General features: G+C 45.2%; 1 protein-coding gene across 15 annotated transcripts in view; it reads right to left on the bottom strand.

The window, feature by feature from the left end:
- The window catches only part of LOC119967604 (myelin transcription factor 1-like protein), a 569116-nt gene that overhangs the window by 368643 nt on the left and 181392 nt on the right, over positions 1-19081 (bottom strand). For 14 of the 15 annotated variants that reach the window (XM_038800344.1, XM_038800345.1, XM_038800350.1 and 11 more), the window contains 3 exons: positions 8785-8839; positions 8571-8604; positions 8210-8272 (listed from right to left, as the gene is read on the bottom strand). In XM_038800344.1, coding sequence (XP_038656272.1) covers positions 8210-8272; positions 8571-8604; positions 8785-8839 — 152 coding nt within the window. Of the gene's footprint in view, positions 1-8209; positions 8273-8570; positions 8605-8784; positions 8890-19081 lie in introns of all 15 variants that reach the window. The other variant, XM_038800349.1, reaches the window with a different exon arrangement.

The raw sequence follows: 19081 nt of genomic DNA, 5'->3' as shown, positions 1-19081 counted from the left end.
TTGGATCTGATCTCACTGGAACGCTTTCAGAATCGCCAGGCTCCATCTTGGTTTCACTTTTGATTCTGCAGCCTAGTTGGAGGGATATAACTAACTCTTTCTGGAAAATATCTAATTAAACCTCTACAGAAGGCCGACTCTCCCTCCTGAAAGTGTGAGTGTCATTCTCTTGAGACTGCAAAGGCCTGAAGTCAAACCATGAGCTGAAAGCAAGGTCTGACATGAAATAAAGTGTCTATACAGAAAGACATGGACCTAAAAGTGAATGCCGAGCTGAAAGCCCTGTTTGATAAGAAGTAAATCTTCTCTCCTGAAAACCTACTGCCTACAGTATCATGTTGTCTAGCATGTGGGGACCTTGAATGAATGACTCTGCAAAGAAGACCATGACCAGCTGCAAACCAGAGACTAATGCTCAACTAATATGTGGTGAGGAAAGCGGGCTAAAGATCTTCCATTTGAAGCAAAGACTCTTATCTTTTAACTTTCACCTGATTATTTTTATCCCTCTCCACCCCTCTGTGTTTATCTGTCTTGTGTATGTGGGTAGAGGGTGGGACAGTTAAAGGGGGCAGTAGGCTTGTCATACAGTTATATATACTGCATATTTCATGATAGTCCTTGGTATATTGTATTTCAACTTACAAACCTGGTGACTGTAATTCTTGGGCAGCCAAGGGCCAAAGACTTCAGGAATTTTTATCAGAATGATTGGTTAATTCACTTGTGTTGTGACTCCGAGGCATGTGAGGCTGGAATTGACCGCATACTTGCCCAGGGTGGCGTAACAATGTACTCTACCCACCCCATTAAGCTCCTACAAGAAGATAAACACTCACTGATCTCTGCAGGCTGTCAATTAAAACTTCAAAATATTCAACAATGTGTACATTCTGTTATTCAATACTGTCCAACTGACCTTTGTACACAACAACCCTTCTCCACTTCCCAGTCTCTGCAGCAAAGGGAACAACATTCCATTTAAAGAAAGCAGTGAAACAACATGGTCATAAAATCATGGAAAGTCCTGTAATCTAACATAATAAAAATGGAATTTGATGTAGTCAGTCACCATAAACCAATGGCATAATTATAAATGGGCAGAATCCCAGAATGTGATTCTGAAACACTGGGCTGGAATTTACAGGACACCCCGAGCACACCCCTCCGCCGTAAAATCAATCTTCAGCCCACCCACCCAATACCCAGCTGCCCTGCAACACTATTATGCTGTGCACAGCATTAATTGTTTCAGAGTGGGACTTCCATTCCCATCTGGGAGGAAGATTCACCCTAGAGAGCTGCCAGACAATCACATTGGCCATCAACTCTGTAGTCCCAACGGTGCCAGGTTTGAGCAATAGTCACTGTTGGGACTACATGTAGACCCAAAGAAGACAACTAATGGACCCCTAACTATGGACAGGCCTGGCTGGTATACCCCAGTGAAGAGGGGAGGATGGGTGACCAGGTTTGAGAGGCCAGGGGATAGTGTTAACAGGGTGGCAAAATCTTGGAGGGGTGGCGTTGCCTCTGATGGGCACGGGGGATTCCCATAATGAGGCAACTTCAACTTCCCCCTTTCTGCCCGATAGCAGTTCAGGCATATCCACCGTGCCTCTCCCTTCCCTACTCACCCTAACATGTGAGAGAGGTTGGAGATGGGCAGAAGGTGATGGGAAGTCCATCTATTTTATGTTATGAGGCATCCCAATCCCAACCCGCATCACCCAGCCCCCTGAACCCCTGCCCCCCCCCCCCCCCCCCCCCAGCCTTCAATATGTGGTGAGGGGCTGTAAAATCCAACCCACTTGTTAAATATCCCAGAATCACATCAATAAAACTAGAATTTGACTTCTTCCAGTACCATAAAACAGTAACCCTGAGCATGGTTATACTATCTGCATACATGGATTAGAAGCTGAATAGAGAGACATTATGCGCAAGGAAATGAGGTGGCGTTCAACTTGAACAACGTCACAGAATAGACAATGGTGGATTGGCTGTCCATTATGAACTCCGCTCGGGGGGAGCGGGGGGGATTTTCTGGGCCCATTCGCCACCGGTGTAATTCCCAGTTATGGCTACCAACTATTGTGAGTGGGCCGTAACGGGAAATGTGCCTGCAAGAACTCAGAACATGATGTTCCCACAGGACCTCCCCGCTCACAAAATCAGGTTCATGCCCAGTGAGGGTTTGAATCTGATTATCATAAATTTAAATTAATTCAAATATGCTTAAATGTTTTAATGCTGTTGCTTCTGGGGATGTGAGTTGCCCCCCTCCATACACCCCCCCACCCCCCCCCCCCAACCGCCACCCCCACCAAAAAACGGAAACCAGTCGTGATGACCATGCCGGGGGCTATTAGTTGGGTATCACCCCTGGGTGGTGAGGGACATGGCTGGGCCACTCCCCATCACTCAACAAACACTGCAAAAACAAATCATCTGGTACATTTCTATTTGTGCGATTTTGCTGTGTGCAGATTGGCTGCCATATTTCCTTCCCTATAACATAACACTACCTACGATTGAAAATGTCTTTTTGAAGACAAGCTCCACCTCTGGTCCTTCTTAAATGTCTCCACCAACTCAAGTTCTGACTGCACTTACAATTCCGATCAATACAGTTGTTGGTTGGACAGTCCAGATTAGAGTAGGCTGTTCAGTTTTCATTCCTGGTGGAAATTGGACAAGGATAACCAGGGTCTCACTTTTTAATAGGGTTTTTTTGTGAAGTTTGTAGGGTTCGAAGTAAGACATATAAATTGAACTGTTTCGAATTTGCTCTAGCTGAAGAACAGCCAAACCTGAAAATGGTGTTCAGTGCCAGCAGTACTAATGGAAGAAGCTGGACCAGGTTATCGAAATATAAAGGGCATGATTCTCCCCCTCCACCCCGCCAGGTGGGAGAATCACTGGGGCGCCGTGCGAATCGCACTGCGCCGCTCCGACCCCCGCGCACGATTCTCCCACCCCCCCCCCCCCCGAAACCAGCACCGCTCGAATCGCGCTGGGCTGCTCGGAGAATCGCCGCAAACGGCGAGTGGCAATTCTCCGGCCCAGATGGGCCGAGTGTGCGGCGAGAAAAATGACAGTCCAGCCGGCGCCGTTCTAACCTGCTCTCGGGCCGGTGGGACCTGTGGCTTCAAGGGCCAGGAGCGGCCTGTAGGGGGGAGAGGGGGGTTCCAACCCCCGGGGAGGCCCTCCGGAGTGGCCTGGCCTGCGACCGAGACCCACCGATCGGCGGGCCGTCCTCTCTGTCGGCGGGCCTCCTTTCTTCCGCCGGCAAGCCTGGATCCATCCGCCATGTTTGTGCGGGTTGGCCTAGGGGGAGGACAGCCACCGCACATGCGCTAGTTGGCGCCAGCCCAACTGCGCATGCGCGGGACCCAAGGCGCCGCGACTTTTACGCGGCGCCGGGTCTCTGACGCTGCGCTGAGGCCCCGCCCTGTAAATCGCACGACACCCCTGCTAGGCCCACGGAGGGCGGAGAATAGGGGTCTGGGAATGGGCGCCGATGCCAGAGTAAAACACTCCGGTTTTTATTCCGGCGTCGGCACTTAGAGTCCTGTTGGGAGAATCCTACCCAAAATACTTTGATCTGAGAGAGAGCATGAGCCCAAGTATATAACTTGTACTTTAATCGATCACCAAACAGCACCGTGGGGGTACCAATTTGAACCACATGGACTGCATTGGCTCAACAAGGTGACTCACTACCACTTTCTGAAAAGCAATTAGGGATGGGCAACAAATGCTGGCCTATAGCCAGTGATGCTCACAGCCCCTGAAAGACTAATATAAAAGGGAAAAAATGGAATGCATTAAAACACATATAAAAACTTAAATATGAACAAGATTTAATTATTAATACCAACATAGTAAGCAATAATAAGGGCCAGCAGTGCCAAATCTAAATGTGCAGGTTCCATACAAAGAACTGGCAAAGAAGCGTGAGCTAGGATTTCCTACAAAACAGAGTGTAAGAGAGAGAGAAATAAACATACATTTTGTAACAAAGGAACACTGGTGCAGCATAACAATTGAAACCATCTTGCTTCAGACAATTAAACAGAAGTGTTTCCACAAGCTATACCTCAGATCCTCCTCGTAAACTTTACCCAGTTTTGGACATAGCAAAAGATGGCAACCCAAACACATCAGGCAGGCTAAAAATATATAAGGGGAGATTTAACTGCTGTGCAGGTTTCGGGTGGGTGGCACAAGCATTAAACTGCCACCCCCATTCACGCCATTAATTTGTCTTCAACTGCCGGGCTTCATTTACATCCCTGCCGCAATCAGACAGCTGGATACCCCAAAAAAACATAAGAAAGAGATTAGCTGGCTGACAGCAGGCAACAATCCGGAAGTTCAAAGGTCGCTTGCCAGTGTTCAGGCATGGAAGGGGTTTTGACAATGTCTCATGGTGCTGCTGGTGGTGGGGGGCATAGAGGGAAACCCAGAGTGCATTCAATTCACGTAAAATGGAATGGGGGTCCTAATGATATCATGGTAAACTTATTTGCCTGTATCAACGAGGTTCCCCACCCCCATTCCAGATTCAGACAAAGGACCAATCAGAGAGGTGGTGAGATGGAATTGCATGGGACTAAGCATGAAGTTTGTATGATTTTAACTGTATGTAGTGCTATTTATGGGCAGCATGGTAGCACAGTGGTTAGCACTGTTGCATCACAACGGCATGGTCCCGGGTTCGATTCCTGGCTTGGGTCACTGTCTATGCAAAGTCTGCACGTTCTCCCCGTGTCTGCGTCTGTTTCCTCTGTGTGCTCCGGTTTCCTCCCAAAAGTCCCGAAAGACTTGCTGCTAGATAATTCTGAATTTTCCCTCTGTGCACCCAAACAGGCGCCAGAGTACGGTGATTAGGGGATTTTCACAATAACTTCATTGCAGTGTTAATGTAAGCTTACTTGTGACAATAAAGATTATTATTATATTATTATTATTCTACTTTGTTAAAATCAGTCCCATAACGTCAATATCAATATTAACCATCAGTATTGTATGGTTTGTAGAATGAAGTGTGTTCTCTTGTGAAAGTCCAGACACACCATGGCACAGACTATTTAACTTTAACTGCTGGGCTTCATTTATTTCCCTTTCGGCAATGAGACGGCCAAAAAAAAGAAGAAAGTTAGCTGGCTGCCAGCGGGCAAAGATCAGGCAGCTCAAAGTTCTTAATGGACTGTGCCATGGTATTGGACTCAGATTCATGCCAATGATCTCTCCTTACTGAGGAGTTGACCTTGATGAAGCGATCAACTGGCATTGAATTTTTAATTGCGAAAGCAAGGTGAAGGTGCACGGCTGACAGTGCTGGATGTATAGGGTTAGAAAGAATAGGATAGACAATAAGATAAATCATGTGGTGGTCAGGTGACATCAAGCTGGTATTTGAAAAGGAATGAATGCTTTTCATTTTCCTACGGTAGGAAGATAAAATATGCAAATGATTCAGTCAGAACACTCACCAGAGAAATTAACTAAATTACAACTACTAGGAACAAAAATAACCACAACAATGTGTTCTCAATATATACCTGCAACAGGAGATGATAGGCAGTGTTTGATATAGGTGACAGGGGTCTCACCTGTCAGCTAGAGACCACTCCCACATCCCACATTTTCCAATGCCAGGAACTTCAATCTGGCACTAAGTGTTTTGAATGAGGGTCGTCAATCCTGCAGCACTGGAACGAGGCCCTTAGGTGAGCCTTCCTGCCTTGAACTTAATCCGGACAGAAGCAGGAAGGTCAGGTGGTCTTTATCCACTACCTTTCCGCCACCAAACTCACCACAGGAATGGGCAATTAATTCCGCACGGTGTTCATTTGTCAACCCCAACTTTGGATTCTGTCTGATCTGTCACATGCATTTTCTTCTTCAAACCTGAAACATTTATGATTCACATGTCCCGTTTTCCCCTCATATCAAATTTCCCCACTGTTCTTTCCCCTCACTGCACCCCTCCCTTGTTTCAACAGCAATGTAATTGCGCAACTCGCAGTCACCTCTAAGTGGGCTGTTCATTCTTTGGTACAGCAATGATGTGCTGCAGAAGTGCAACACCATGTAGCTGCTATTTCTGACAGAAGCTTGCAGACCAATAGAAACACCTGGAGACTTTTAAAGCTTGCAGCCAGATGCAACTTTCCTCCTCCATTTTGGCATGAGCACCAATTCCCAACAAGTAGGCACTTTCCCTACCACCATATTCAAAATAGCTGAACCTGGAAATACAGCTGGATTCAGCTGAAACTAATTTGTTTGGAAAAAAAGGCCCACTCAATTTACACAGGAGGAAAACAGGGGCGAGAGTCTTATTAGAATTGAATACAATTTGGCACCAAAAAAATTAATTTATCAAATAATTCAAAGTGTTTACCTTACTAATTCACTAACAAAAATATCAAACTGACACACAAAAATCTCTGAGACGGAGCTCGTGGTTTTGTTAGAAAAGGTTAACTTTGGTAGTCAGTGGAATAAAATTGCAGATTTTTTCCTGCTGCTTTACTTCATTAAAAAGAGCCTCAGAGTTTTCACCTCGCTGTTGTTTTATCAGTGGTTTGCACCAGAAAAATGAATCCCTGACACCAAATACCAAGGAACATTTGCCTCATTCAAAACCATAATAGCATTTCTTCATCTTACAAGTTAGGTGGATTTCCTTTATGTCATAACTTGAGGCAGGAGCCGGTTTGTTGCAAACAAACATAAGCATTATTGAGATTGCGCACTGAGATATTTAAAGGTTTGGCACCATCTTACTACCCGAAGCACAGCACTGGCATCACCCACTGGTTGGGCAGGATGGAGGTGCCCCCACTCCCATTACCACACTTTCTCACAAGCTAGTTCTATTTGTTGGCCACAGCATATAGCATTTAATGCATTGATCAAATAGGTTATGGGTGTATTCAGAACAAGACACGTCAGGCAGGATTCTTAGCCCTATGTGAAGACAAGCAGGGTGGTGGGCAAACACAACAAATCATATCACCGGCCAGCATGCCAGCCTATTGGCACCAACCCGCTCTGGGCTATTTGCCAGATCTGGGATGGGGGTCGGCATGGTTATCCGTTTGCAAATGGTGAATAACCAATTTAGGGCATTTATGATTCAAGGCTGATTACCAGAGGCCAACTGGAATGTTCCTACTGGCTTATGGATCCGCTGCAGTACTGGGAACACACCAGCTGCCTGGAGGTGGCCTCCCGGCAACAAACCAAGGGATCAGTGCTCCAGACCAAACAGGCTTTGCATCCACTCACACCTGTTTGGTCACACCTGCGGCCACAGGCCACTCTCTGGAGAGTATTCTTTCCACAATGGTGGCCTGTCGACTGATTCCGTTTTTATTTTAGAAGATTGAAAATTTGGAGAATGAGCACCTCAAAATTGAGAGGCTCGCTCTCTCTTTCTAATACCTAAACTGCAGGCTTAATCTCTTCATATGTCGGAGGGCCTCCTATTGGCCCATCAGCTTCCATAGCCTGTCTGACGTTCTTAATTGGATGGCTAGCCGGCCCACTGGCCACCAATTAGCCAATTTAGGGGAAATCACTGTCGAGTGACAGATTCCCACCAAGTGTGCTGTTGCGACCTTCCAATCAAAGGGAAAAATCCTGTCCAACAATTGACCATGCATAGTATCACAATACTTCAAAGTCTGTCCCATTTACACTTTCCAAAACAAACATTACTTCTAATTTTGTCAATAAAACAATCTTGGTAAATTCGGTTGCATATTTCTGTTACAACTTTGATCAAACCAAAGTACAATTGTTTAAATCTTTCAGATAGGTTTACAATAACCTGGGTAAATTTGATGCACATAATAATGTTTTATATTGGTATTTACCAAGTTATTATCTCTCTTGTTCCATTGCCACTTCAGTGCTCACATTATTAAAATAAATAACTATTACAAAATCCGCATGATAGTTCCTCCTAGCATTCTGTCTCAGCTTTTTTGCAGAAGATAGTCTTCAAAGTGTCAGAAGCAAGATATTTTCACACATACTTGCGGTGCTACCCATCATTGTAAAAGTAAAATAAACCTTTACAGCATAGTTAGAACATTCACAGCCCTGAGCTCAGACATCATACTTTAATTGCTCTTGTCCCACTCCAGCATTCAGAAAGAAAATAATTAAATAGAAGCACACAAATTACCTTCGGTGCCTTGCGTACTTTCCACTAACATGGCCTGTGCCATCACAGCCAGGAGTTGGACAACTAAAAAAAGAGAAAAGCTTGATTGTGATGATTATCACTGATGCTGGTTTATGTGTGCAATAGTGCACCTGTGTACATATCTGTGAGTGGATGTGTGGGAGGGATAGAGTAAGAAAGGGATAGAAGACGACGAATAGTGTTTTTTTTTATTAGCAAGTCCCAGGAGAATTAATTTCTTCAGTGCAGCCATGCATTAGCCGACCACCAATGCAATTGACAACATGCTTTATCCATTAAGAGGCATGACATTTCAAAATTGCTAATGTGGTGAAATTTTATTTTAACTATGATCACTCACCTGAAGAGTTCTTGGATTACTGGTTCTATGGGGACTGAGGAGAAATGAAAACAACACAGATTTATCATGTCTTATAATTACCTGGTTCTTCATATATAACAGCCAGTAAGTTGCCATGAAAGCTACAGTCAGGATGCGACAAGCAAAGAGGCTCTGGTGGATGAAGGTCACCCTGAGCGGGGGTTTGACTGATTTACTGAGCCAATAGCCTTACCTCGGATACCTTTGGAGCGTGTGCGGTGACGCTTCTGGTCTGCATCCACCTCCATCTGAAAACAGATTAGTAGGCATTCAGTGTCCTTATCCAGCACACGCAGACCTTCAATACACAACATGTCAAAGTGTGTCACAGGATTTATTAACAAGCCTCTCCCTGCTTCCACATGCATTCTGATACATAAAACAGGTAAAATTTATGATTTCAATGCCTTGTAAAGAAAACTTTGTTGGAGAGGAAAAAAACAATTGACCACTTTGATGTTGCCATTGTAACATTTTAAGAGTTAATTTTTTTCAGTCAAGGCAGCCAGAATGTTGATTACAATAAGATTAATTAGGATAGGTGCCAACAGGCTCCTGGTTATGAAAGGGTTCTAAATTGATATCTTAACGGGCTACTCAGCCCTACTTAAAAGCTGAACTTGAGACTCTCAAATTCTGCCAAGTGTTTCTGAACCATCCACTACTACATTGCAGAGGAATCCAGCAAAAATATAGCACTCAGGGGAGCCTATCACTTCTCCTTTATTCTGGGTAATATTCCTGGTGATGTATTAATTCGATATAACCGCTGTTTTTCTTGCTGTTTATTGGTTCACAAAGCCATTTTTTTTTAAAAAAGGGAGCAAAATATAAATATAATGCATGGGAATCTTTTTGGCTTTAAGTTACAAATTCATACCAAAGCTTCTTTTTCTTTAACCCTGCCTTGCGTTTGAATTTTTAAATGCGCATCTTTTAGAAACAATAAAAAATGCTCTTGTTTTGAGAAATAGCCAAAGCACTTATATTGCCAAATCCTTCTGCACAATGGGATAATGGGGCAGAATTTTGATACTAATCAGGTAATCTGGCTAATACATTACAATTAGAACTTGGCCTGCACGTACAACCATCAAGGGAGCAGGCTTTCCTTAAAACATTAACCAGTAAATGTGCCTCTGCAAGACCAGGAGACAGAAGATCACGAGGGAGCATCTGCTTGCCCAAATTTTGGCATGAGCCCAAGGTTAGCGTGGAACATGAGTGCAAAGTGTTCACTGGATGCACTCCAAAGCACTATGCACCATCAATGCAGTTTGCACTTCACCTATGATACTTTTTAATCTTACATCCACCATCTAATTTCTCTTTGTGCAGGTTCCCCTCCCCCCCGTATCATGCTCCCTCACCTTCCCCGACACCCCTCCCCATCACACTCCATCACATCCTCCCCCCACCTTCTCCTCCCCTCACGCCAGGAAAGAACTTAAGAAGAGGCCTGGCTGAAATTGAGTTACATTTTGCTAAGAAAAAAGCTCAGGTCCTAAATTGGTTCCAGTTTACCTGCATTAGAAAAGAAAAGCACGCAAGTCACTGAAGAATCAGACGACCTGCAATTAGGATAAAGAGGAACCATAAAGTGAAGGGAGCATTTAGACAGCAATAGCTGTGTAAAAACAAAAGCAACAAAAACAATAATGTGCAAATTGCAGTGCGGATTGACAATTTCAGGCTTTTAAGAAGTTCATCAACTTCATGTCTCATGTATTCGGTGCTCTTTTTCTTTGTCCGAAAATATCAGTTTCTTTGGCTGCAGCCTTGATTGTAACACTGCCTTCTGGGATCTATTTTTGAATCCTGTCCAGACTTTAATGTGATTGAAGTCTCTCTTTCTGCTGGCTGTAAGGGTCAAATTAATTTGCCCATTCTAAATCCAGTTCCTAGTCAGCGTCACTCAGCAGCACAAAACTATCCATAATTTGGCACCAATTTAGTAAAAGACGAGCAATTACACAAAAAACTTCAAGGATAGTTGATATGAAGAATAAAAATGTCTCATTGTTACAGCAGGGGTGCTGCTCTATAACGTGTTCAATGCCCACTGCTACAGCAGTGTGCACAGGACTTCACAGCTAACCAATACCATGTCCAAGCTCAATAACAACACTGGATGTAAAAAGTGGGAAATCTAACAATGTACCACACTAAAAGCCCTCACCTTGACAAGGACAAATAAAATAAATCTTTACAGTAACACTTAAAGAGCGATGGGAGTCATGATCTTGCCCAGAATATCCTGACGAAGGCAGAGAAATGACCCCCCCCCCCCCCCCCCTGCAATGATAGTAACTTGAATTTCTTCATAACACAGAGACATGTGGTTCCGATCCCGAGAAAGAAGGAAAAAGGAGATTGCAAGTAACTACAAAGATTTGCCTCTTTCAAATAAAGTTAATTTCCCCGGGAAAAAAATTACGAATGGTCCGTTCTTCTGAAATGGAAAGAAAAAGGTTCTGTGTGGGCCCAAAACAGTATTTCATTCTGAGCTTGAAATGCCGTTTGTGCAGTTGGATTGAAAAAAACAAAATGAGTTACATGAGATTCCAGCATCCTCGAACAGCAGCAGACTGAAATTACAGCAGGTCACCAGGGAGGAAATTCTCAACTACCAAACTGTAAGAATAATGAGGTCATTTCCTCCCACGGTTGGAGAAGCCAGAGCATTTAAAAAAAAACTTGACAGACACAAAGCCCATTGAGAACCGTTGACTGATGAATCAGGGATGGGTTGAAGTATGTCAGTAAATACACCTTCGCAGCCAGATGCTGCTAACTGTTAGAAAGGCTAGGACACCCAGAATGATTTTAATTCAGAACCATGTTCTTCTCAATGCAGTAATACAGGACACATACACCACAGAAATCAAATCTGATCCATTATCTGCATGCAACCAAAATTCTGTTTCCAACATGAAGCAAGGCTGAGACTTATATAACTATGCATTGTTGCAACAACAGTTTAATCATATTTTCTATTTTAGATTCATCTTTTGAAGACATTTTTTCCAATTATGTCCTGTTGCAGACAATTTTATTTAGAATAAAATACCCCTTTTAATTGAATTCCAAAGATGAATTTAGAACAAAATCATTCTTAAATATGTGCTGTAATTAGCCAAATTACGATAAAGTTTTCACATAATTTAACTGCATTATCATCAACTGGATTCCTCTGATGGTTCAGTGATGAAATGCGCCATGTGATATATCACTACGACATATAGACCAGAGAGTTCGACAACAGTAATTTATCCATATTCAGTCAGCTGTTCTCAGCCAAGCTAATGGCCTGACTAGCCCTGAAGCAGGGAGGCATAAAGCAGCCAATGGTCCCAGGCATCTGTGTGTGTGTGGGGATTTCTGGATGAGGAAAGCAACAAACTTGGTCACCGATTCACACTGGAAAAATGGTGATTTGTGTGAGATCCTGAAGGATGGCTAGCACCACTGAGCATGTGTCACCATTATCAGGAGATAGGGCAGGTGGAGTGAGCTGATGCAAGAATGTTTCAGTTCCAAGTTAGGAAGAAAAAATTCCTGATTAATTTTCAACTGTCCTTGAGAACATATAACGATACAATCAAAACAAGGAAAGGCCATTCAGTCCATCTACATTGAACCATCATCCTGATTAAAATCTGACCCATTTTCAAATCCTTTCAGCCTCATGCACATTTCGAATCAAACCCATGTTGTTTGAATACATGGTATATCATTTTAAACAAATTCAGCAACATACTCAAGGTTTATTAGAATGCAAATGTAATATGCTATTTATTCTGCCAGAGTATAAATTTACTGTTCTAAGTTATTTTTTTTGATAGAAATCATTCCGGGAAACTGTTCATCAAAATTTAGCATGCTTCACCATTCCAAAAAGTGCAGTTAATTTTAACCTATGCAGAAGTTAAAGGTAATTGAGGGTTTTTCTGTATTAAGTTGATAAATACATTTCAGGATAGCTAGAAGGGAGATACTATCCCTGTAGAATACTGATTCAACGTATGTGATTCTCCTGGAAATTGCACAGTAAGGAAAGCATTGGATTTGGCCTTTTGAATCTGATATACAAATGCAATATGTGATCTGACTCTTTACGGCAGCCAAGCTTAACTCTTTTTCACAAATGGCATTTCTGCACCAAACCACACCACAGGCAGACATTGGCATATTATTAAAATGTATTGATAAAACGCTTCTAATCACCTCTTTCAAATAAAAAATGCACAATTCAAAGAATACCCATTTGTTCAATGTCATCAATTGCGTCAGTAATATTGCTATGAAAACAGTGACTGAGACAAATGAATGATGAGTATTCAGCAGGAAAGTGCTCAGAGACATAATATGTGCAGGCTAAACCTGTCTAGTCATGAAGGTAAGTTTTCCAATTTAGGAAAGTATACTGCACACATAAATGATGCAACAAAACTTGGCACTGGTTCCCTGCCATATTTCACAGATGAACACGTCAAGCGCCTGACTTTTACCATTGCCCTGTTGAAATATCTATGAAACAAAATTGCTGCTCCTTGAAACAAGGTGCACAACATGTATTGGTATTTCCCCCTGAAGAAGGCCCTTTCTAAAAAATAAACTAGTCCTTTCTCTTTCAAATACTGTCAGGCATGCTGTATATCTGGAAAAAAAAACTAGCTTGAATATGTAATGTTGTTTGATTGGGCTGATGTTGAATTTTGATATTGTAGTGTGAACAAAGAACATTAGACTTTGTTTTATAAACAAAGTTATTTATTACTAACATCACACTGACAAATTATTAAAATATCTAAGATTAATACAGTTGGAAATAATGGTCTAACACTAACTTACACTAAGATACTACAGAGCTACTCTAATATGCGACTGTTCCAAACACCTTAATAATACCTTCTCCTAGAACACATGAGGCTGGATTCTCCACCCCGCCGCGCCAGTTTTCTGCCTCGACCCACCGGCAGGATTCTCCGTTACACCGGCCGGTCAATGGGGTTTTCCATTGTGGGGCAGCCCCACGCCGTCGGGAACCCCCCCCCCCTCCCCCCATCCCCCTCCCTCCGCCTCCCTATCCCCCCCTCTCTCCACCCCTGGGTACTGGCAAAACGGAGAATCCCGCCGGCAGAGAATCCCACTCATGGGGCGGGATTCTCCCCTACCCAGCGGGGCGGGGGGTCCCGGCGTAGTGGAGTGGCACCAACCACTCCGGCGTTGGGCCTCCCCAAAGGTGCGGAATTCTCCGCACCTTTGGGGGCCAAGCCCTCACATTGAGGGGCTAGGCCCGCGCCGGAGCGGTTGGCACCATGCCGACTGGCGCCAAAACCGGTACCAGCAGCCTTTGACGCCCGCCGCCTGGGCTGGCCGAAAGGCCTTCGCCGGTTCACGCATGCGCCGGTGGTGACGTCAGCGGCACCACCGGCGCATGCACGCTGGGGGATTCTCTTCCGCGTCCGCCATGGTGGAGGCCGTGGCGGCGGCAGAAGGAAAAGAGTGCCCCCACGGCACTGGCCCGCCCCCCCGATCGGTGGGCCCCGATCGCGGGACTGGCCACCGTGGGGGCACCCACCGGGGTCCGATCGCCCCGCGCCCCCCCCAGGACCCCGGGGGCCCGCTCGCGCCGTTGATCCCGCCGCCACCAGTGGTGGTTCAAACGGCGGGAGAGGCCTCCCAGCGGCGGGACTTTGGCCCATCACGGGCCGGAGAATCGCCGCAGGGGGCTCGCCGCTCGGTGCGGCGCGTTTCCCGCCCCCGCCAATTCCCAGGTGGCGGAGAATTTCTGCCACGGCGGGGGCGGGGTTTTCGGCGGCCCCGGGCGATTCCCCGACCCTGCTGGGGGTCGGGGAATTACGCCCCTGGTGTGTCCGGGTCATCTGTCTGCATACTCACACAACCTGGTGTTTGGATGCTGGAACTACAACAGTTGTACATATATTGTTATTTACATACAGATGATAATACAGATGACAATCTACTTATCATCACAAAGAATACACTGAAGTTACCAAAAGAGTAGTGGAATTGCATTATTACACCCTAACAATAACGTGCATTCACATGACAAATTTAATGTAGGAAATTTACCAAACTGCTTCAATGAAGCATTGATAATAATAATAATCTTTATTGGTGTCACAAATAGGCTTATATTAACGCTGCAATGAGGTTACTGTGAAAATCAACTAGTCACCACACTATGGTGCCAGTTCGGTACACTGATGGAGAATTCTTAATGTCCAATTCACTTAACAAGCATGTCTTTCGGGACTTTTGGGAGGACCCCGGAGCACCCGGAGGAAACTCACACAGACTCCGCACAGACAGTGACGCAAGCTGGGAATCACACCCAGATCCCTGGCACTGTGAAGCAACAGTGCTAACCACTGTACTACCATTCCACCCATAGTTTAGGGGGAAAACAAACAACTGCTGCTCCATGAAGGAGATATTAGGAATGGTGACCAATGGTGAAAGACGTAAGTTTGAGGTCATAAAGGAGGATAAGGATGTAGAAAGTTTTGCGAGGGAATTCTAAAATACGGAGCCGAGACTTTTGTAGGTACAGTCATCAACGCTAATGGTAGGAAATTGTAGTCCTGGAGGAGGTTATGTAGATAGGGAGGAATAAGATCATGGAAGAAATCAAACATATCTACTTTAAATAGCAGGATCATTGATCCAGTTCCAGATTAATAACAATCTACATCTGTGAATTCAGATGTTGAGATGTCACTCATAATAGTCTTTTTACAGTATGCGACTGACAGCAGATGTATCGCACTCCTATCGCCGAAAGTAATACAAAGAAGGCCTGCCTTCAATCAAGTCAAGGGTTTATATTTATTGGATCACCATTGAAGACAGAGATAGATAGGTTCTTGATTAATAAGGGGATCAGGGGTTATGGGGAGATGGCAGAATGGGGATGAGAAAATATCAGCCATGATTGAATGCCAGAGCAGACTCGATGGGCCGAGTAGCCTAATTCTGCTCCTATGTCTTATGGTCTTAAAAGACATAGTGTGGTCCTTCTTTTTTAAGCATTCATCTGGATCAAATAAGCATTCATAAAACGCGAGTGAATTAAAAAAACAGTAGCAACAGAATTCCTGTTTATTTTTAGCAACTCCTCAAACTATTTTTTAATGATATAATCATGAAAAAGATATTTAATAATCAAAATTATTCACAACTGAATTTCTTTCATATGGGATACTCAAATTCAACTACAATTAAACTAAGCGCAAAAATTGATGAGGGGAATAACTTGGTGATTTATTTCAAACAGTGATACAACCCTGGCATATCTTATCAGAAGTAAACACTTAAAAGCTCACTTAACTCTGTCACCGCCAGATTTAACCGACACCCAGGATCTACTTGTCTCACCGAGGTGACCTCAGCCAGGTGCCATTTAGCCACAAACGGGGACCAGGCGGAATGGTACTTGGGCGGGGTCGGGGGGACTCCCGCAAATAGGGACCAGGCAGAGCGACACTTGGGCTGGGTGATCCCCCAGGCGATCAGACGCCTCCGAGTGGTTGGTATCTGGGCAGGGTGGCACCCTGACATTGCCGATGCCTCCTAGGCAACTTGGCATTGCCATCTGGGTGCTAGGTTGGCACTGCCAGGGTGCCAGATGGCACTGTCACGCTGTCAGGGACACTATCAGGGTGCCAGGCTGATGGTGCCATGGTGCCCAAGTGGCATTTTGCCCACATTGTAGATCGGATCCGGGGTTCCCTGCCTGTACGAGGTGGGTTGCGGGGGCTCGAGGACCCCTCAACAGATGAGTTGGGGCTTTGGGAGGTCCGGGGGTCGCTTCGAAAGGGGGGGGGGGGGGGGGTAGAGAGATCAGGGAGCCATTAAGTGGAGCTCCTCAGTGCAGGAACTGTGACTTGAGTGCAGCCTCAGTGGGGCATTCCCCACTGAGGCCCGAGAAAATGGGCGCCGTTATATAGCGTGGTCATTTCTGGCGCATGACCCCTCTGAACTTGTCCAGAATGGATTTTTGTGATCATTACATCGCACCCCTAATCTTTTGAACAGGACTTGGTACAAGTTAGGACATGGGGAGCACCTTCCGTTCTTACAGGAATATTATGAGGACTTCAGCATCATGAGAATATTTGACTGAAGGAAAGACGACAAATTCAATTTGTGTACAAATGTCCAAGCAGAGCCATTGGGAAGCAACTGAGAGATCCTGGCTTATTTTAACTGGGACCTAGCTTCGGGTTGTTAAGACCCATGGCGGCACAGAGAGTATGAAGCTGGTATTATGGACAGCAGCTGCCTACACTGGGAATCCCCAAGACCCATCCTCAGGTGCAGTTGTTACATCAATATGTCCTGTGGAAAGAGGCCTCCCAGTTAACTCAGTGGTGGCCATGGAGAACATCTTGGGAGTCCAGGCCACAATGCGAGCCTCAGACTTCAAAGATTTAGGAAGAAATATCAGTTTGCTGCAGCTCCTTTGGGGGGCTGATTCAAGAGTATTCAGGGGTTTCATGATATGTGGCATTCCTGGCCTGAACAGAATCTACGGCAGAGTTCACAAGCAGGTTTAATCCCAGTATCCTTGCCAAGAGCATATCTGCAAGTAGTTTCTGGGTATGTGTATGTTTAGTCAAATCAGGGTAGAATTGGGTTGGGCCATGACGCCTCCTGCTTTTGAACAGACCAACCACAATTACAACCTAGGCTGACGTATGAAAAATGATCACTTGAGATACCATTGCAGATCCAGAGAAACCTCATAAATTTCACACAACTAACTGTGTTGCATGCAGGAGGGTGGGTATTGAAAATCAGTGACCTGTTTGACCACAAATCCGATTAAAGTAGTGATTGGACTTATTCTCTCATGCATGGTTATAGCAGAAGTTGTTTGACAGTAATATTGAGAACTCTGCCTTGTTCTCCCCCTCTCTGGGCCAAGATGTTGAGGTTGGTTAATTTCTCACTGCTCCGTCAGCTCAGCTCACCATGAACCATGGAGCTTTCGGCTATGTATAGTTTAGTGTAACAACAAACAGTTATTTAGACACTCAGACATTAAAGAAAGGGAGGTGTGCATAGGGAATACTAGATTTCTGTTCAGAATCACAGGCCAGAGTGTGTTGGTTGGTAAGCGTGACTGATCGCTGGGAGTTGAAGCTTGTCTGCTTCCACCCATGAGCACCGGAGGAATGCGATTGTAGGTTGACTGGTCAATTAAGGGCTGCCCAGCATGAATCGCCGGTGAACATAGGTCCCGCACCAATAGCAGATGGCTGCCAATGTTGGTGGGCACTCAAACCCACACTTCGCAGGTGACAGCCTGTAGGAGTCGGTACAGGCAATGAATACCTTGAGTGATATTCTATTACTGTGGGATGGAAAGAGGAGGGTACCCCACTGGACAAAGGGGGCATGGACTGAGGTGGTTGTGTTGATGAGTAGGCATGTTTTGGTGTGCCACACCTGGTTGCAGTGCTGAAAACACTTAATTATCCTCTGCGCTCCGTAAGGTTGAGTACCAACCTGACATGGACTTAGTATGGAAGGCTTGGAGGTTACGCAACAGCAGGGTGAGACCTGCATAGTGCCAAAGTGCACATGTCCCTGTGCAAACCGTGGGTGGGAGATAGAGCTATGCACCTTCAGTGTACGAGAGGATTCCCAGTCTACTGAGCACTAAAGGCTAGGCATTCAGGTGGGAGCCTCAGGAGGTCGGAGAAGGCTTCACTCATTGGAATTCTTGTTGAGAAGAGAAGTTATAACATGCAATAGTGCACACACGCAGGTGCCCAGCATTCTCATACTAGCACAATTCGAGATGGATGCCCTGGACCTCAGAGTCAGTGAGGCAAGGGTGCCAGAGAACAGTAAGAGCTCAATGGCCAGACAGAGTGGAGAAATGTGCAGGAAGGGCTCGATTCTGCCATCATCAATGAACAGGAGCATCCAGAGATCCCCAGATTGGTGTCTCTAAAACCCTAATTGAGGCATGTGGCCACTGAGGAAGGGTACCATCCTGCCAGCATTGAACTTGGTGAGGATGTTTGTATTGGCATCGTCTGGTTCTCCCATGGAAGAGCCAGTGACCCCAGTGACCCACCCCTCACTCCAATGTGAGCCACCGTGGGCTGCACCTGTGTCACATCCGATCCCAGCACCAGTGCAGATAGAATCATAAAATCCTACAGTGCAGAAGGAGGCCAGTCGGCCCATCAAGTTTGCACCAACCCTCCGAAAGAGAACTCTACCTGATCCCATGCCCCACCCTATCCCCATAACACAGTAACCCCAGCTATGCTTTTGGACAATTTAGCATGGCCAATTCACCTAACCTACACATCTTTGGACTGTGGGAGAAAACAGGAAACCCACGCACACCAGGGAGAAAGTGCAAACTTCACAGAGTCACCCAAGGTCAGAATTGAACCCGGGTGCTAGACGCGGTGAGGTAGCAGTGCTAACCACAGTGCTGC

The sequence above is a fragment of the Scyliorhinus canicula genome, chromosome 6, assembly GCF_902713615.1.
Source record: "Scyliorhinus canicula chromosome 6, sScyCan1.1, whole genome shotgun sequence".
In the NCBI taxonomy this organism is placed as follows: Eukaryota; Metazoa; Chordata; class Chondrichthyes; order Carcharhiniformes; family Scyliorhinidae; genus Scyliorhinus; species Scyliorhinus canicula.
The sequence above is the reverse complement of the archived record's forward strand: the minus strand, read 5'-3'. Positions and strand labels throughout refer to the sequence as shown.